Genomic DNA, 21,225 nt, shown 5'->3' with positions numbered 1-21,225 from the left:
ACATCTCCATAAAACTGCCCACTTTTGAAACTCCGCCTCGTTACCTGAATGCGCGCCATATGACGCCATGACAAAGGCGTGATACAAATCAGTTGTCGCACAGTGTCCTCGCTGTATGATTGGTTATTTCCTACTATCGATGGTCGTGACGTCTGTCGAGCTCCACATTGGGTGTCACTTGACATCATTAAAAGTGTAATCATGTATATAAGTGTATACAAAGTAATGTGCGAACATAACTTGGTCCTTTGTACTTTGTATTGGGACTTGCTTGTTAAGTGCTGAAGGACCGTGCTTGGAAGCGAAAACAAAACTCTTTAAAGAAAATACTGTCCCCGGCGAATGCGGCCAGGGGGATAGAATTAAACGTATTATTTTTGCGATGCCAGGGTGTAAAAGAGACACTACCAGTACCCACGAGGTTTGTTTATGTTCCCCGAGGTCGCAGGGCGAGGGTACATGAGCTCATGGACCCCGAGAGATCAGTGAACAACGTATTTATCTTAGCGGACACCTGAGTTTTAATTTTGAACTGTTTGAAGCACTTCTGTTGAATGCGAGGCGAATCTCCATTTTGCACACGACACAGGGTAAACAGATTTAGATTCCCTTCCATCGATTTTCAATCGGTAATTTCCGTGCTTCATGCGTGATTCATTGTTATTCGAGACAAAGAAGTACTACCATGAAACACCAGAAGAGTTCGGAATTCCCAGCGGTGTACATTAAAAATAATACATCGCCTGTAATAGAATAGCGCTGAGCCAATCAGAAAGCGACATACATGTGTGAGGTAAGATAAATTGATATATTCCTCCTTAATCGATTGTCTTCGCACACACAGAGGCGCTCCGTCTGTCACCCCTGCAAACCCATTCATGGTTTTACATTTCATTATCATATAATGCCGTGCATTGTGCATGGACGTTGAACTTTAAAGATTAAAATATAAATATGGACGCAGAAAATTAAATATCGTTGATAGCTATGTTTATTTAAGAACAGAAACTCATTGAAATAAAATAATGGTTACCAGTATTAAAGGAATAGTACGAAATGTCACAAATGCGACGTGCTGTCTATTAAAGAAAGCATGTAATATAAATCTACCACTTGATTGTCTTATGCCAGCTAACAATCCTTACATACGGATTCCGAAATATGGGGGATATGAGAAATTAGAACGCACTGAAATTCTCCAGAGAAGAGAGAAGAAAGATGCAACTGTTATTTGTTTGATGACGAATTCCATTATCTTTTTGAATGTACATCGCGTAATTCCTACAGAAAATCATTCATCTTCCACAAAATGTCACAAATGGCCAAGTTCATCAACTCTTATCGTGGTCTTGTCACCTATCAACTTTCATCTTAACAAATGTTTATCACTTTTTATCTCTCACTTGCATAAATTGTTTAGCTCATCATCATGACTCATAATACAAGACAAATCTTATGGATAACAGCTTCCTGGTTTATTGTCATAAGATTAGTCTGTATTATCACATCAACTTCTAAAATATCTTTGAAGAATCTCATCATGACGCATGTTTATGTTTACGTATATTTGTTAATGTTGTATATTCTTTGCTCTTGTACCATGGTGGTTGTTGTTTTGTGAGAATAAAGAAGTTGAAGTTGACAGTTCCAGATTGTTGTACGCATCCTCGAAAAAATATAACTCATGCATAGCAAGAATTATTCACAGCCAATCAGCAAGCGATACTGCAGTAGTGGGCGTGGCATATCTTTCTGATCATGGAAAATAAACGCAAACTAGAATGTTTGATTAACCAGTCTAACGAAATGTAAACACTTGTGATAGTAATAATATGTGTGTAGTATGCAAGAGATGAGAGAGATTACTCGGAAATGACTCTTGCAATGATGATTTTGAATACATGGGTCCTCAAATCTATAGAAACTCTAACCGGCATGGCTTCGAACACGCCACCAAGGAAAGACGACACAGAAGAGGAGGGGCCAAGAGACCTGTTCACACCACATGATGGAACTAATGTACAAAGAGTTGGTATGTATAATTACACTATTTTATTTTATGGCTTTCGAATTAATGCAACGAGGTATTCCTTTACGAATAACAATATGCCGATTCATCATCCCAAATGTGTTCGACAGGAGATATTGCGTGTGTGAGATCATGTAACGTCTCCTGGGAGATATCGTTTTGACAGTATATTTTGTACAATGCCCTGGCAATGTTACATGACGTCATGAACTTGATGACATTAAAAAGACCTTTACATCGGTCATTACAAGTCTGTACAAAGTTCAGAGAAGTACATTTTTCATTCAAAAATAACGAAGAGCATCTTTTGATGATAAATGGACTCTCACCCTCGTGTGTTCTGATATAAAATATATCAACACTCGTTGATAAAAGTAAAAATATCATCGGCAAGCGTCGGATGTTTGTAACTTTGTTTTACATCGTGTTGATTTGCTTGATATCAGTAGACGCTTGGGTGGTATTCTGTTACTCGTACGTGAAGATACTGCAGTTTATTATATTTTGAAGTGTGAAATACTGTAAATACTGATTAAAATAACATGCTATTTCACTGAGTAGAATAATACTTTTACAGACTTACTCGATTTCTCGATCACTTACAAACAATGATGAAACTATAATAAATAGAATATTTTGTTAATGCGATTGTAGACATCAAAAAAATTAAACTGCCATAATGTTATTACATCATCAGTCAATGACCTAGCACCATGATGTCATAACCCTGATGCCGTTACCATGCTTTAATTTCACTGAGATCACTGCTCAAGAAACTTAATGGTAGTTTTATGTTCAGATAACTTCATTCTGCCAATGATAGCTAATGAAGAATGATATCAACAAATATATCAACATTCGTTGATTAAAGTGAAAACATCATTGGCTTAAACCTCGGATATTTGTAACTTTGATCAAATCATGTTTGATCAAAAGGGGATCAGCAGGGATCACTTGTGCGTGTGCGTGTGCGTGTGCGTGTGCGTATTGGTGGATTGATGTATATACTAGGTCTGTTTGACAGATGTGACCGGGGCGTCAGGCGGGCGTGTCCGACATGCAAAGACACGTGGTATTGTGCATGGGGACATTCATGGTAAGCATTACAGATCCATACTACAGTCAATATATATATTCATATTTCAAACAAAACAGCAGTGATAAAACTCTAAATAACACCTACAAATCTGAAAAAAACACTTACTGTTTTTTCAACGTGTAAATGTACTTCCAGTGAATGAAAGACACACAGTTACTGCTAAGCGCGTGAGCCTGACAGAGACATGCAACGTCACAATACAGGGGACAAAGTCGCTGAGCCGTGAGCAACACCGACAACGTACGTATTATATCACTTGAGTGTACAGTCAGAATGTCACTATAGCATCTTATTTTATACATACTTTGTGATTTCACCTTGATGGATTGGACTTACTAAGGAATTCATTATTTACCTGAATTAACAGCGTTCTGCTTGCGATACTTTCCTAAAATACCATTAGAAGAACACATTTGTATTAACTTAATAATTGCTAACTTGCATTTATTTTTAGCAGTTGTATAGGTGAAGGAAACGTAAGTTCTGTGGAGAGTCAACTTCTTTATTGCAATGAGTGCAACGTTTCGGGGTAGGTGCTAATCATCATTTGCTTGATACCGGTGTACCTACACCGAAACGTCGCACCCACTGCATTAAAGAAGTTGACTATCCACAGAACATTGTTTTCCTTTAATAATTGATAAAACTATTTTCAGTCCAACAGTGGTGTACAAAGGGACAAAAGCCTTTGACAATCTGTATGTTATTTTTCTTTCCCAGGACACGAGAGGCAAGTTATCACAAAAGATGCTGACGTATTCGTCAAGACAACTGGATACCGCCAAGCTAAGCTGTGCCTGGACAACCGACACGTAGTGGCTATCACTGGCTTTCCTGGTACTGGGAAAACAGCCTCGGCCTACCAGCTTCTACGGGATTTGGAACAGCAGTATGACATTTTCATAGTTCATAGCCCAAAAGAGGTGAATTTGAAAGACCAGCCAAAAAGAGCAAAAGTATATTTAGTGAATGACATATTTGGAGAGTCGGTGTTTTCAGTTCTGGCTTTGGAAAGATGGAAGAACCTACTTGCATCGTTCTTCAAGAGTGGAGATAAAAAGCTGTCAGAAAAAGTCAAACTCATTGTTACTTCTAGAAGTAGCGTATTCAATGAAGCTTTGAGATATCTAGATTTTCAGTGTTTTTCAGGCGACACAACGGTCGATCTGTCTTCTCAAACACCCCTCTGTCGAGAGGAAAAATGTGAAATGATACTGAGTCATATGTGTCACAGTCCAATCAAACTTCCTCAATCGACCATTGACAGCATATGTGAAATGACTATCCCCTATGGCTTCCCACATACGTGCTTCCTATTCTTCAAACTGAAACAGTTCCATCATGAGCCCATGAGGTTTTTCAGAAACCCACTTCCTTGTCTGAACAACTCACTGTCAGATTTGTTTCTCTCTGATCCCAGGCTATATGCATGCTTACTTCTTCTTCTTCTCAGTGACAACGAGGTAAACGTCGAACACCTATCTGACCAGGTCTACACTTTGACACGGGTATTTGAAAAAGTTCCGAATGTGTCTGCAGATGACATTAAAACGTGTCTCAGGGACAGTTCGCCACTTCATGGCCCTTTCCTGAGAAAGGACGTTGATGTTGTCACATTCAGCCACCCGTCAGTTAAAAATGCAGTTTCTTATTTAGTGGGAACCAAAGACCCAAAGTTCATCATCAACAACTGCTCATTTCAGTTTGTCTTTGACAGGGTAAGAATCCATGAACAGAAAGCAAAGGAGACTAAACGTGGGACGTTTGAGGACAGAAATATGTTTGAACTCTTCTTTTCTAAAGAATGGCATGAGTCTCTGGCAAATCGTTTTGTTCAAGGTATTCTGGACACAGAGTATCCTTTGATATGCGCACATCAGGCGCTAGCACAGAGGACCTTTGTCACAAGGATTTTAAACAAAACTGACTTGTTGGATTACTTCCAATGTGGAACACATGATCGACAGTTTGGCAAGTCCATTCTCCACTGGTCTGTTTGGAACAAATGTCATCACCTATGCAAGTCCCTTCTCAAATCATTCTCCTTCAGTAGCAGATGCCTTCTTGATGCAGCTTCGGCTTCTGTGCATTCTGGAAATTTCAAGACATTTAAACTTTTGCTGCATTTAATACCTCTGCCACACTTAGTGACACATTTTGTAGATCAATGGCAGGTTCAAGTACAGACAGACCATTTGCATACATTTGGGCAGACACCTTACACACATGAATACCACGGCGATACAATGATCACGTTGGCGTGCAGACTAGGTAAAAAGCACACGGTAAAGGTTCTCCTTGAACACGGCTTTTCTGTACACCACAGAGATGCATATGACAATTTTCCATTGCACAAAGGATGCTCTGGTAACAATGTTTACCTCGTAATAAGTCTGTTAGAACTTGGAGCCAAGCCAACCAACGTCAACAAAAACGGTCAGACCCCATTACACGTTGCCTCACAACATGGGCGATATGTGTTTGTGAAGTTGTTGTTGAAGTACTTAACCAAGCATGAAAAGGCTGCAAACACAGACACACAAGCCTATCTGAACTTAGCTGATGACACAGGGTATACAGCCTTAATGACAGCATGTCAACATGGACATATGGCAACGGTGAAAACGTTGCTAGCTCTCGAATGTGATGTCAATGCAACTGACAAAAATGGTGAATCCGCACTGATGATTTCTTGCAGGCGTGGCCATGTCAGTATCATTGAACTGCTTCTGGAATTTGGAGCAAGTGTCAATGCAGTTAGTACTTTAGGAACTACTGCATTGATGACAGCATGTGCCCGTGACAATGTCGAAGCAGCGGACGTTTTGTTGAATTTTGGAGTCGATGTCAATGTGCGGGATATCAATGGTATCCCTGCGCTGTTGTTTGCCATAGCCAATGGCAGTGAGATACTCTGTGAACATTTGATAAGTCATGGCGCTGATGTTCACGTCACGGATGCATTAGAGCGCACTTTGGTGATGCATGCTTGTTCAAAGGGATATAGGAACGTGGTAATGCTAGCCATAAAAGGGAAGGCCGAGATAAATATAGACATCAACGGTCATTTCAATCCATTGATCACTTCTGTGCAAAAGTGCCATGAGGATATAGTGAAAATTCTTGTATCACATGGGGCTGACACCAATGTGAGGGACAGCGAAGGGTTCACTCCCTTGTTACATGCTTGTCAGAAAGGTGATGAAAATATTGTCAGACTCCTTCTTGATCACAATGCATGTGTCAATGTATGTGATCCAAGTGGTTTAACACCGCTGATGTATGCCTGCATGAACGCGCATGATCAAATAGTCCAAAGAATGTTGTCTCTTGGAGCCGATGTCCGTTGTTCAAATGATAAAGGGAACACGTCACTTATGCTGGCATCAGAACGCGACAGTGGTGGTATTGTAGAAGTGTTGATCTCTCATGGAGCAGAGACAGATACCAGAAATACAAAAGGGGATACTGCATTGATGTTTGCATGCAGGGAGAACAGGCATAGAGTTGTTGATGTACTCTTATCCAAAGGAGCTAATGTTGGAATCCAGAATGCAGATTTGGACAGTCCACTTACCTTAGTTTGCAGAAAGGGTTATTTCAAAATTGTTGACATTCTTTCAAGACAGGGAACTTTAAGAAACACCAATCAAGCACTGATGGTAGCCTGTCGACACGGTCATGAACAAATCGTCGAGTTCTTATGCAGTCAGAAAGCTGATGTCAATATGGGTAATGAGCAGAATTTCACAAGTTTAATGGCTTCATGTGTATCAGGTGATGTCAAATGTGTACAGACACTGCTACAGTATGGTGCAAACATAAATGCTCAGGATGATCTGGGTGATACGCCGCTGCATGTGGCAAGTATGAATGGAAGTACTGAAGCTGTCAGTATGTTACTGAAAAACACCACAATTCGATATCTGCAGAACAACAAGGGGAACACGCCACTGATGTTAGCATGTCATGAGGATCACCCGGATACAGTTCTATCATTATTGGCTTGGCTGCAGGCCCCAAACCGGTTGACAGACGCTGAATTTCAGAAATGTTTTATTTGGGCATGCACGAAAGGCTATGACGAAGTACTGAGAGTTATTCTCTCAGAGAATGTAAATCTGGACAATTTCGAAATTGGAGGGGAAGGTCAGGCCGATCTCAAGACAATTCTTGACAGTCTTGAAATTGGAGAGGACAGTCTTGGTGATCGAGAAGATAGGAGGGAGAGTCCAGACTGTCTTGACATGGCAATGCACATTCTTGACAATCCTGAACTTTTACGAGCCGTGAGGGACAAATTCCAAGCTTGTGAAAGTGAGGTTTACAGTCCCTTGGAATGGGCCATCAAACACAATCATGTAAAAGTAGCCGAAGTGTTACTGGAACACGGTGTCTCTCTGCATGCCACCTCAGATCACGAAGACCCACTTCTGACAGCATGCAAAACTTTGAATGCAACAATTGCTGAACTGCTTCTGTATCACAACGCCAATGTACATGTTCAAGACGTAGATGGCAATACACCACTGATGCTGGCATGCAAAACTGGAACCCAACAAATGGTTATAATGCTGTTGCAATATGATGCTCAAGTTAACTCACTAAATGTGGACGGTAACTCCCCTCTCCTGCTGGCCTGTCACCGAGATGATGACAGCAACTCTGGAATTGCACAAGTTTTACTAGACGTAGGTGCACAGGTTGATGTGGCAGATAACACAGGCAGCACTCCACTGTTGGTGGCTTGTAGAAAAACAGAAAATGACATTGATCACAGTTTGTTGAAAAAGGATTATGACAAGAACAAGCAGAACAAGCAAGGTAGTGCTCACCTGATATATGTACTCCTAAGACAGAACGCCGATGTGAATGTGGTCAATGCTGATGGCGACAATGCTCTGCTTGCTGCATGTAGAGGAGGGAATGTTAGAATTGTGGACCTTCTCCTGAAGCACGGATCCAACGTAGATGTGTATGATAGCAACAAAAACACTCCATTGCACTTGGCGTGTGACCGAGGATACACAAACGTTGTGAAGTTACTTTTGGCACACCATGCTGATCCAAACGTCTTCAACGCTAAAGGAGAAACACCCTTGATACTGGCAAGTAGAACAGGATATGTAAGAATAGCTCAGGAGCTACTGGAAAATGATGCTGAAGTAAATGCTGCAAATGCAGACTATTACACCCCACTGTTGCTAGGATCTGAAATTGGGGATAGTGCACTGATTGAGATTCTTCTGAAATGTAAGGCTGACACAGAAGTTGTTGATGCCTGTGGCAAAACTCCATTAAATTTGGCATGTAGCAAGGGACATTTCCAAACTGTTAAGAAACTGCTGAAATACTCCCCCAAAGTAAATGTGACTGATGATTTCGGGAACACTCCGCTATTTTATGCATGCATGCAGGAAGGTCCAGGTATTGCTGCACTGCTGTTGCGTCATGGAGCAGATCCAAGGATAGCTGGTGAATCTGGGGTGACCCCCTTACTCTTGGCATGTGATTACTCTGACTCTCAAACCATAAGACTTCTTCTGGAACACAACGCACAAGTCAATGTTGGACGACGAACACCACTGGCAGCAGCGTGTGAAAGGGAAGATCTCGAAATCCTTCAACTGCTAATAGATCATGGCGCAGATATACAAAGAGCCGACGGAGATGGTAACACACCTTTGATGATAGCTTGTGAAAAAGGCATAGGTATTGGTGTCTTTGACTTATTGATGAAATATGGAGCAAGTGTGAGTTCAGTAGACGAGAGCAATCAGACTCCGTTACACATAGCATGTGGCGGAGGAGATCTGCAGAAAATGACCCGACTGCTAGAAACAGGTGCTTTGGTCGACGCGGCTGATGATTTCAATAACACTCCCTTGACCTTAGCTTGTCAGAAATCTGACCATCAGGCTGTTCGGCTGCTGTTGGATCACAAAACAAATGTCAATGTTCAGAATAGCGAAGGAAAAACGCCTTTGATTCTGGCATGTGAACGACAAAATATAGAAATTGTTGACACGTTGTTGAAAAACGGATCTGATCCAAATATGACAGACAAAGGAGGAATCTCCCCTCTAATTGTGGCTTGCTCAAAAGGACACGATCAGATGGTGCACAGTTTGCTATCACATAATGCTGACGTTAATCTTTCTTCTGGAAATGCAGCCATCAGTCCTCTAGAAGTAGCATTAGTACATCGTCATGACTCAATTGTTGACATGATCTTACAGCGCGGTACTGCCTGTTGACATGCTGGCGATACACCTTGTTTAACGTCAGGAGGAGCGGTCATAGAGTCGCACATGCTACGAGGGTTGGCTGAAAAGTTCTAAGCCTCACTGTGAAAAAAAGTTACAAAGTCCACGTTTGTAATTTATTTTTCTACATAGCCCCCTTCCAAGTTCACACACTTTTGCCAGCGATGATGCAAGGCCCGAATCCCGGTCAGGAAGAAATCTCCTTCAGCTACCCTAAAGAAATCAGTCACGGCGGAAATGACGCCATCATTACTTGCAAAATGGCGACCGGCGAGTTCCTTTTTCATTTTGGGGAACAGGTGGAAGTCAGAAGGAGCCAAATCAGGTGAATAAGGAGTATGGTCAATGAGTTCAAAGCCACAATCGCGGATTGTTGACATGGCCACCACCGATTTGTGAACAGGCGCATTGTCTTAGTGGAAGAGGACACCTTTAGCGATCATCCCTCGTCGTTTGACTTTGATTGCTTCTTGCAACTGGTTCAGTAGATCAGCATAGTGTCTGCCGTTGATAGTTTGACCTTTTTCAAGATAATCAATGAGCAGAATACCCCTGGAATCCCAAAAGACTGATGCCATCACCTTTCCAGCTGAAGGAACAGACTTGGCTTTCTTCGGAGCTGGTGAATCAGGATGCTTCCACTGTTTTGACTGTAGTTTTGTTTCTGGTTGAAAGTGATGTATCCAGGTCTCATCCATGGTTACAAATCGTGCCACAAAATCATCGGGATCTGCTTCAAAATGACGCAAATTGTCAAAGGACGTATGGAACCTGACACGTTTCTGTTCTGCTGTCAAGAGCTTTGGCACCCATCTTGCAGAAACTTTAGTCATTCCTAATTCGTTGGTGATAATATGCTCAACCCTCTCATGAGAGATGCCCACTACACTAGCAATATGTCGAGTAGTCAATCGTCGATCATCCATCAACATATCGAGCACTCGCGTGATGTTTTCTGGAGTGGTTGCTGTTGAAGGCCTTCCTGAGCGTGGGTCATCATCAAGGCTTTATCTGCCACGCTTAAATTCTGCAGCCTACTTCTTTACTGTGGAAAATGAAGGAGCATCATCCCCTAGAGTGGAGGCCATGTCAGTATGTATCTGTGTTGGGGACATCCCTTTCTTTGGCAAGTACTTGATGACTGCCCTGTATTCAGTTTTGTCCACTTCTGATGATTTCAGAGGGTAGGTTTACCAAAAGAGCTGTAGTTGAGATAAAACTATTAGTACCTTTGTAGTTCTTGTGTCTATGATTCACTAAATGATTGTCCTCATTGGTGACAAACACCTGTCTCTACCTGGTGGGGAAAAACCACTCAGGCTGAGAACTTTTCAGCCAGCCCTCGTACTTTGGCGAAGCGTTTAATAAGCGCTCATAACTGTATGAAATATTGGTTGAATGAATGTGCATACACCAAGATTGTCACAATGAAAAACTCTTTTCATAAACATAATCCCCGACAACAGTCCATCCTACAATTTCGGCTATATCATCACGAAGTGATCAAAGTGATCAATAGTGATGAGATAAGATATTTATGAAAAGATGTCTGACAGTTCATCACAAACAAGTGAAGAATTCACCCGAACAACACAAGAGCGCAAAGGTACAAGTCAAAATAGAAATTGTGGACATGGACGTCTCAAGTCTTGATATATCCTTTACATGTCAAAGCCCAAAGAACGTCCAGGCAGCTTTATTACGGTTTTGAATGTTGTAATGAGATCAAACGTCATTTGAACAAGAGTCGTATGGCGCTTTACGATATTTTTGTGAAAGAAGCAGGATCAACTGTATCAAAAGTTTATGAAACGTAAACATCTGCTTCAGCACCAGATGCAGTTGCCCTAAACTTTCACTAGCGTGTTTTTACTAACGACACAATATCGGTCAGCGCCAATATTATCTATGGAGTATTTGGAGTATAGAGTACATGGCTGAGTCTTTGTTTATTGCCATCATGAATAGAGACTGAACATAATTAACCAACTTAACGACACAGAACAAAACAGTGTGATTGTTAAAAATGTTCAACAATTAGAAGTGGGATCAAACTGATTTTAGTTTCTCTTTTCTGTTATAAGAACTGTTTGTCGCTTGTTTTTTTTTTCATTATTGTTGTCTTCATTTTGCTTCTACACACATTACAATACTGTTTATAGTACCTCCTGTTTTGTTAGCCTCCTGTTTGTATTTTGGATTCGGTTTGATTTTGACGTAAATATGTTCCAAGTAAATATGAATGCTTAGTCATTCTACATGTATCACTCTGTAAATATATATGTAAATATACTATTTAAGCCTCTTGGTGCCACGGAACCATATATGGTTTCCCATATTTCACATCCCCTCAGTGCCGTCAGACCACATGCGGTCATTCATTGGTGTGCCTTGTTTAAAAGTTAATATAGATATCCAACGCTGAGTCGGGAAAATCCAGCTTATGATAATATGCAGCCCAGTAATCGCAGTTTCTTTCAGTTTTCAACTTAAATAAAATGGAGACAAATTAATATTCCTTTATATTAATAACCTTTCTGTACATAATTGAATCAGACTTGTCAGTAATATGTACTGTACCCGATTATATAGTTATTGACGTTTCGTCTCTAACGTAACCATTTAGTTCAAGTGTGACATACTTTCATGCCACGGACTGTTAAAGGTCACATGCAACGTAAAATACAACTTTGCAGATTCCGATACCTTTCGGTATGCACTTACCGAAACAAATCATCAAAAATGCCATGTCAACCTATAAAGTTGAAAAAACGCGATGAAAAAAATGGGAGTTCAAACGATTCACTAAATTTCCCCTAGCCCTGGGGGTAAAAGTGGTTTCAACAGCTGTGCTGTGCTGCGCTGCGCCCATAACACATGCGCAGTGAATAGGTTCGTGGAGCTTCAAACCGTATGCATTACCGGAGTATGAGGTCCTGAGCAGTAGTCTAATCTTGGTTGCGCACACAAACAAGTTATTAATCTAATCGTTACATAAAAAAAACTTGTTGATTGTGGTAAGCAGCCTGTGTCACAGAGAAAGCTCAATATCTGGTTTATTGACACCCACATGTCTGCCTGCCTTTCTGCTAAAGACAATATGCAATACACAGCTTCAATCATTGACCACATGCAATTTGAACTTAACACATATCAGGCTATACGCCATAAACAAAATGAAATGATTTATGACTCGTGCACCCGAGTCCTGTCACTGAGACATTATGTAATTAGGCAGGTGTGATACTTGTACACATCACATTTTTTTATGTCTTTGGGTTGCTAACAAACTACATCCATTTTTCTAGGATGACTGGATCTGACGGAAACTGGTGCAAACTCTTGTCAGTTTAAAGGCCTGCTTTGTACTAGGGCGAATGATATTTTCCAGCCACGCAGTAGTTCACCATCTCTACTGAGATGAGTTTTGACTGGATCGAACGCAAGTTCAGTGAATATGTATTTACAAAAGCCAACATCTCTACATACATTCTTTATGGATAACAACTTCTGCTAGTTTATATGATGGTGTATGAATCCATATTGAACGACGCATCAAGTACAATAAAAGAAGTTGTTACCCATGAAGAATCTTACATACTTCTAAAATGCCCATCAAACAGATAATCTTTCTGTACACACAATGCGCCCTCTGCGTATCACTATCAGTAAATGAAGCAGCCTGTCGGAACCCGTCGTTACACTTGAGTGCACGCCCATCCGCTATGACTGGATTCGGTCTCCCGAGGGTTTCGTTTCGAGGAAAGTAAGCCCAAGTACAAAATATTGCAATTTTGAACCGCGATTGTACGCTTATATTTTTGTTTATTTGTTCTTTTACAAGCAGCAGTGTAAATTATATGTCATAAATAAGTGATAATTGTGTTTTAATTATGTTTGATTTTTTTGTTGCACGTGGCCTTTTGTCATATGAAGGGCAGTAAATGACCGATTTCAGTTCTGTGTATGATGATGACTTACATGCGGAAATAGGTTTTTTGTAATATGCATACAAAATCCTATACAAAATCATTGATAACTAGTTATGTATGTATAACATATGGTGGCAAAAACTAGTCCATTCACGGCTGAGCGACTACACGGTTAGTTCTGCTTTGACTGGCTTTCGTCACCATTCGGCAAAGTCGTCGTTAGTGTATTAACATTCATTGATAGAGATCTTGTGACCCTAGCTTATATTCTCTGACTCATATATGTTGAGTACTGAAAATGTTTTTAGATTAACTTTCATGCATTAGGATGATAATCTAACACTCGTAATCGTGTCTCGTTTACCAAAATATTATGTATACATGTATCTGAATGTAAATCTGTTGCGGTACCGTTGGATAGCTTTTGTTCAGCGTTTGGTTTTGGTACTTTGATCTACATCATGCGTAATGGTTCGGGTGCTATTTGGCTATCTCGGATTACCGTATGTCAAACACACACTTTAGTTTCTCTACCGGGCAATTATATCCACTGGCTGATAGGTCGTCTTCTCCGATGTCCGTAAACACGTGTTAAAACCCTTGTCCAAATCCGTGGCTTGACTTTCAGGCATCGCCGGCACCGGGTTGTCAGAATGCTTGGTGGTCATTCGAAGCTCCGGTTTCGCTAGTAAGTGGTTATGGGCTAATGTTCTTTCACGCACCGACGTACTCATATTGAGCTACGCATTTATCTGGAGTTCAATTTTTCGGTGCATTTTTCTGTGTCAAGTCAAGGTCAAGATCCTATATACTGCAGGAAGTCATATTTTTATTACTCTTTTGGTCTAATACCTATCTTGATGATTATGAGCACAGACACTTCCTATACGCAGTCTTTGTCGTTGATGGCAAAGTTAATATTTACTGAACCAAAGTGACTAGGTCTTTTGTTAATAAAACGAGTTATTCGTCTATTATTTTGTCCAACATGTTACAGAGATTCAGTCAATGTTTAATCCTTTTCCTTTAACTCAGATTATACATGCATTAAGGTGTTCAGTTAATGAACTCTCAGGTGGTCGCAGTGGAGTTATTTGTCTATTTATACATTTTGTCAAGATTGTGTCCATTTATATAGTTACCCTCTTTATAATATTGACATACAGATGCTAAACTTCTTTTAATTTATGTTTTATAGATTGTATAATTCCTACTAAGGAATTAGTTTTGCAATGAAATATATTTCGAGTTATCTAAGGTGAGTAACTGTCTATGTGTAAACAAACATCTTTTATAATGTTTACTGCACCTTTTAGATTAGGCTGGAATATAGGCTTTTCCTTGTACCAGGCTGGTTGTGTGGATATGTTTGTCAGTTGTAGCAATCGTTGTGTATAGACTGACCCGAAAGGGTGATGCATGTACCCCAAAAAGGTAATAAATCAGTCCAAATGTCGTTGGTTCTTTTTTATGAGATTTTCTTTCAAAAACGTCTTAACAATTCGCTATGAAGTTCATGTCTCCTGAATATCTTACATAATTACATAGTTTTGAACTGCTCTTTAGTAGCAATTTTATCGAAGACATTGTGATTTTATTACGGTAGATACATCGTGGAACCCTTATCACCCTTCTCGATAGGGTTTAGTTATTATGTTGCTTATTTTGTTGGCTTTAGTATGCCACATGAATTTAAAACATTCTACTTCCAAATCATTAACATACATTCTGCTTGGGTCCAAAGCAAGTTTGCTGCCGATGTAATGACGTGAGCGATTCTGACTGAATCTACAGCACTTCCCTCAGCGATGGTGGGGCGGTGGGGGTAGCCTCATCGTTAAAGTGTCCGCTCGCCTCATTGAAGGTACGGGTTCTACTCCCCATATGGGTACAATGTGCGAAGCCCATTTCTGGTGTGCCCTCCCGGCTGGAATGTCGATAAAAATGGTGAAAACAGGTCACTATACTCTTACATCCGGTGATGATACATTGGTCTTCTCTGTGATTTAGACACTGTTATGGTGCGCGATACTCGCTGATGGCTAGAGAATTCATTTTACGTTTTGTGTTTGTTGAAAGAAGAATGTTTGATTATATACAGACTGCCGCCATACAGCTGGAATAGTGCAGAGTACGGATTAAACCTGAACTCACTTGTTCACTCACTAACAGAAGAATGATGGAATGACAGTTGTGATGAGACTGTGTGTAGAAATAAGGACGACGTGCATACCATTGTATTGCATTCGTGATTGAATCTACAACGTCATCTGATTGTGGTACTGAACGGTACGCATTGCAAGCTGACAGCCTGGTACCATGGGGGTAATGGTCATCAGACAATCAGCTGAGAGTAACGTAATACAAGATTCATACAACCAACCAGCCAAACGTCTGCAGGCCAGACCACAGGCCTATTGTACATAATGCAGTTGACTATGAAAGGCGATATGTAAAAGGTAAACTGATGACACCGTGGCGTAATTCGATTATGTTACAGTATTTATTTATGATTATCAATCTCGCATCACATTAAACCCAAGCATTGCAATTGATTCTGGATTTACATCTGAAATCGACATGTTAAATGTATGTTAAGAAGAATATATAATATTCAGTTTACATAAATATAATGTTTAGTCAGGAACAAATATTTTTCAGATAGCAGAAAACTGATAGTACTGACATTTGAAATAAAACAATCCTAAAGTGGGTGCGGTTAGTTCTGTTGCTTTCCAAAACGGCAGTTTACAAACAAAAATGCCTGAAGTCCTTTGTTATATTGTAGCAGATAGGTATTTGTCCTAAGTACTGGTAGGACTAAGCGACAATTTGGCACAAAATCCATTAAAAAGCAAATATTACTTTCAATGATTTCTACACATCTTGAGATGCATTTTCAGAAGAATAATGAATTTGCAAAACCATTGTAAACGTCGTGGAATCGGCTACGAAATTAATGAACACATTGCCAAGCTTGTCAACAAATTCATCATAAATTTTCACAATTCGTTCTAGAATTATTACTACCAGGTCATTTCTTGTTAACTCCTTAATCACTCCTCTTTCTAACTACATGCCATGGTTGTCAACTTGGTCTTAATTTGTCGGCAGTATAGATGAATGTGGTAGGTCTTCGTTGTTTCTACAGATAATCTGATGGGTAGTGAGTTTCGGGCAGGTAACATGTAGGTGATTGAGGGGTAAGAAGGAGCCCCTCATGCACGAAACGTTTAATGTATAACAATGGCATTTTAGACTAGTCTTATATAACATTTGTAACACGGATAAGGTAAGCGGACAGTGACAAAGATGATTACCCCATTGGATATGGAATAGAATATCTGAATAGTTCACAGGAAAACAGTTCCAGCCCATTGATCTTGAGTTATCTCCTGTCTGGTCCTGTTGGGGTGTAACACGGCCGGTTGTTGGAGAGAACTTGACATGGGGTCGTGGTCCTGTTGGGTGTTGCGGGGTTGATCCTGTTGTAAATCGGCTCTTGTCTTCGAGGAATACACGCAATCCTGCACGCAATTCTGTCTGACTTATGAAGTTACATGATCGTTCAAATTCACGCACTGGCACGAAGATAGAGTAAGACGGCAGTAGACAGCACAAGTGAAAATATAATATGAAAGCAGCATAGAACTTCCATATGGTGAGGCCATACGGGTAGGCATCTCAGGGGCTGTAGTTTACAGGATGCAAAAGAGGTACTTGAGAGGTGGTGGCAATGTTGATGACGTGATGGCGAGCAACAGTGAACAGTCTTGATTTTGCACAAATGTAGATAATAAATTTGGCATTGTGGACCGCAGAGGAAGTATGATATTGTACCTTGGATATTTGCCTAAAGTTACGCAGTGGCCTTTCAAGGAAGATGATTTCACCGGCTTGTTATTAGCAAATTTTGCCAGTCATGTCATATGACCCGTGAATATCCGGGTAAGAACTGATCTTGTAAATAGGCGACTGAGGGATCTAGTGGTTGGGCTTACTGAATACAATCAGTTCTTTCCCACAGATTGCTACCCTTGAGGAAGTCAAGCATTTCACCCATTTGTTCTCAAATCTCGTGGTTTTCATGGGTGTATAAAACAGTTCTAGGTATCACGTATTTTTAAATGACATCGCGGTTTTAAGTTTATGGGACATGTCACACACTTGGATCAGGAGGGGACAATATGTCATGTGAAACAGAAAATGTATACTCATACGTTTACATAGTGCACATAGACTGGGTCAATAAGAGGAAAATGTACTGACTACCATCGCAGTAATGTCCAAATGTAATATTAACTTGTGAGTGAAACGTTATAGTACACTACTCACGTCTCATCTATATATCAAAGCCCCAGTGCATATAAGGCCCCAAGTTCCAAAGAAGTGGCATCCTTTTTTATATTTCGAGTTCATCGAGTCAAAATAGAAGAGTCTCGTTTCCTGTGTACTGTATTCCGCTGCCTATTGCGCAACTTAGTGTGATAACCAGTCCAGAAGTTATAGAAGTTTTATGATTTGATAGGTCAAAGCACATGTATATCGCAACACTTCGCTCTTTCTGGTCCTTGCAAACACGTCGTACACCAAGATCTGTCAAACACGTCGTACACCAAGATCTGTCAAACACGTCGTACACCAAGATCTGTCAAACACGTTGTACACCAAGATCTGTCAAACGGGAACCTGGAAATCGTCGAAATCTCAAAACGAGACTTTGGCGATCTGGTACGGAATTGATACTATATGAATCTCATTGTGTGTTACAAACGCACACGTAATAAGCGCAAAAAACACATAAGAGGTGTAACCAGTGAGTCAGATTTATTGTGAATCATTTTACGACCTCATCAAACAGTGGCGGTCTGTGATTTCTTAGTTAAGGTGTGCTGCCTACACCTCGATATAAAAATAGAAATACATGCACGGCGTTGTTAACGTCTAAAATCATATTTAAATACCATTTTCTTATAAAACAAGGAACCGGGATTCGGTGTACCCAGAGTTGTTTGCGGTGTCTATTTTCACCTTTCACGACAGAAACATTCGGATTGTAGGTCATTGTCTGAATAGGTTAATGAGACTAGATTAAGGTCCTCGCAACATGTACCGAAAGATGACACGGAATGGTGGTCACCCCTTCAAGGTAGAAGTTACCAATGCTTATGAATTTACCCTTTACCTGCAGACAAACCTCGTTCGAAGGAGAGTAATTTTCGCCTTGGTCTGACAAGGACAACATGGCAACCATGAACGTCATTGGCAACAACGGCGACACGACCAACACCATTGTCACTGTGGGTGTAGTTAATTCCCATGGTATGTAAATGTCTTGTTCTGTATCTCCTTTCTTATTTAATCAACGGTTGCTATGGCACCGAAATAGTTTATATATTCTGTTTTAGTATTAACCATTTCAGAAGTACCAACATATACAATGGATCATTTGATCGATGACCTGGTCGTTCGACGGTCCTTGTACCCACCAAAGTGGATGTTGTGCAATATCTCAATCACCGGATCGTCCTGTCCATAATCGATTATTTACAGTCGCTTTCAGTTAGCTAGAATATCGCTGAGTGTGACGTTAACCATCAGAGGGCGGAAAGGAGAAACAGGACTAGAACAGTGACAGGATTAAGCGTTAGTAAGTGAACGACAAATAAGCACGTCGACAGTTCTGAGAAAGATCTACCAATTCAGAGTCCATTATAATATTCCCACTTCGTTTTTCGTTCTGAATTACTAGGCTTTGATAATCCCTTAGTGGTCCTAGTGACCTCTCGTATGTTAGGTGGTACATCAAGTTGATTATTCACTTCGATTTGGGGGAGGCGATAAATGACTGCTTCGTCTATCCATGAAGGGCGGTTCAGGATGTTGTCAAACTGATCCACCCACCTTTCTAGAAGTTTTGAGCGCTCGGTTATCATGTTGCCCCCCCCCCCCCCCCCCCCCCCCCCCATACACAGATAGTAGTGGAGAGGTGCCAGATGTCATTTGCCCATAGATAACCTTCATGGCATCTTAAAACCTTTGTCCAGTCGTGACGGTCTTCATATTATTGGATTTCTTCAGCCCACGTGGGTAAAAAGTGTGAAGACCATTTCTAGTTCTAGATATTACTAGCATATTGCTGAAAGCGGCTGAAAACTAAACTCACTCACTCACTCAGTAAGAAATATCTATGCTGCTATAGAATTCTTTGCTCTGATGATTCAACCTGAGCGTTAAGGATGAATGTCAGTTATTCTGTGGTCATTTCAGAGAATGACAACGTATATTCTAGCCTGAACGTGACCGGGGTAGCTGATGGGGTGGTGGAGCAGGCTATCACCGTTGGACATCTTCACGGCAACCTCCATGGTGATTACCTTTAGCAGTCTTTGACTTCACAGTTATACACTTCATATATACATGGATGGATGGATAGACGGGTAGATGTGTGTGTAGAGTATTCTGATATATATTTATATAGTTACACTTCATATATATATGACTGAGTGAGTTCGCTACTCACGTCGTTAATTGGGCTTGGGGTCAGGAAATCAGTTCGCTATAACCGTTAATTCGCTACTCACGAGTTCGTTATTCACGTATAATTTTAATGATATTATAAAGGGACCATTGACGGGACTTTTAAATTTGTTCGCTATATCCGTTTGTTCGCTATATCCGTGTTCGCTATATCCATGTTCTACTGTATATAGATGTGTGTGTGTGTGTGTGTGTGTGTGTGTGTGCGTGTGTTTGTGTGCGTTTGTAAAGTATTCTCTTACTTAGTTATATAGTTACCTAAGCATAACCATGATGTTTTGATGATCTTCGGACCTATCTAGAGGAAGAAAAGGCATTCATTCATTCATTCATTCATTCTACACTCACTCACCCATATAAAGTCAACGTTTTGATGTCACTCTAAAGTGTCTCGTCACAGACACCGAGGTGTTTAAAGGCAGCCGGAGTTAAAGTCTGTAAAACTGAAAGTACATGAAATCAGCTTTCTTCACTAATTGATGTAGCTTAATTTGCAAATACATTACATTAGAGATATAAACTGTTATTAATGCTGAACAATAAGGAATCTCCGCCTGCTATTTTGTATAAGCTAGCATGTTTCTGTCTGAATGGCGTGAAACCGTTTTTGTTTACTACAGACACGAATTTGATACATGTATGTATGGCTTACAGTTAACGAAACACACCTCACAGAGGCAGAACATGTCACAGTAACCGACAGTAACGTCAGTTTACTTCAAGAGGTCGTCCAGCCTGACTACGAAAGCCAACGACTTCAAGGTAATATAATTTGTCTAAAGTTTTGTCTAGCCCATTTAACCTTTACCGAAGGAAGGACTTCTATGGCGAACCATAGAATGGTAATAAGACACCACATACGAGGATTCTATCGATAACAAATTGTTACATGATTTCGCTTATCAGTAATAATAGTAAATTTTTAATCTTTCAGTGTCACTTAATTAGTTTACTTACTTGAAATATGTAATCTATATACATATCTAATACACGTTTCATACCTCAATACCTCATACATCATGATGATTGACCAAATATACATATATATATATATTCCCTGAAATATAGGACGTTCTATATTGTGAGTGCTGCAATCTGTTCTCATGAATAAATCTGTATTTGATAGTTTTTATGCCCGTCCAGTACAGTCAGTGGCAAGGGTGGCCCAGAACACACGGACGTAGTCGTAATGTTGCCTTTAGAGTTGTTACGACTACCAGAAACCGATGGGTTTGGTTTCGAATTCCGTTTTATGTGTATTGTGGAAGTCTATGAACATTGTGCCCGTGCTCGTTGGTTTCAGAAACTGGTGAGGGTGTAAAGCTGTCATGACGTGGCTGAAAATGCGGCTTAAAGTGG

The 21,225-nt window shown here is 40.4% G+C and overlaps 2 protein-coding genes across 2 annotated transcripts in view; both read left to right on the top strand.

Annotated features, from left to right (window-relative positions):
• The window catches only part of LOC137261266 (ankyrin repeat domain-containing protein 17-like), a 28,050-nt gene extending 13,284 nt beyond the window's left edge, over nt 1–14,766 (top strand). The window contains exons 3-6 of the mRNA XM_067798988.1: nt 1,922–2,032; nt 3,054–3,125; nt 3,264–3,368; nt 3,849–14,766. Coding sequence (XP_067655089.1) covers nt 1,936–2,032; nt 3,054–3,125; nt 3,264–3,368; nt 3,849–9,385 — 5,811 coding nt within the window. The 5' untranslated portion in view covers nt 1,922–1,935 and the 3' untranslated portion in view covers nt 9,386–14,766. The remainder of the gene's footprint in view (nt 1–1,921; nt 2,033–3,053; nt 3,126–3,263; nt 3,369–3,848) is intronic.
• The window catches only part of LOC137261267 (uncharacterized), a 22,140-nt gene continuing 4,895 nt past the window's right edge, over nt 3,981–21,225 (top strand). The window contains exons 1-4 of the mRNA XM_067798989.1: nt 3,981–4,017; nt 18,518–18,648; nt 19,597–19,695; nt 20,521–20,628. Coding sequence (XP_067655090.1) covers nt 18,570–18,648; nt 19,597–19,695; nt 20,521–20,628 — 286 coding nt within the window. The 5' untranslated portion in view covers nt 3,981–4,017; nt 18,518–18,569. The remainder of the gene's footprint in view (nt 4,018–18,517; nt 18,649–19,596; nt 19,696–20,520; nt 20,629–21,225) is intronic.

Source organism: Haliotis asinina, chromosome 14, assembly GCF_037392515.1.
Source record: "Haliotis asinina isolate JCU_RB_2024 chromosome 14, JCU_Hal_asi_v2, whole genome shotgun sequence".
In the NCBI taxonomy this organism is placed as follows: Eukaryota; Metazoa; Mollusca; class Gastropoda; order Lepetellida; family Haliotidae; genus Haliotis; species Haliotis asinina.
Note: the sequence above shows the minus strand (reverse complement) of the source record. Positions and strands in the feature narration are given on the sequence as shown.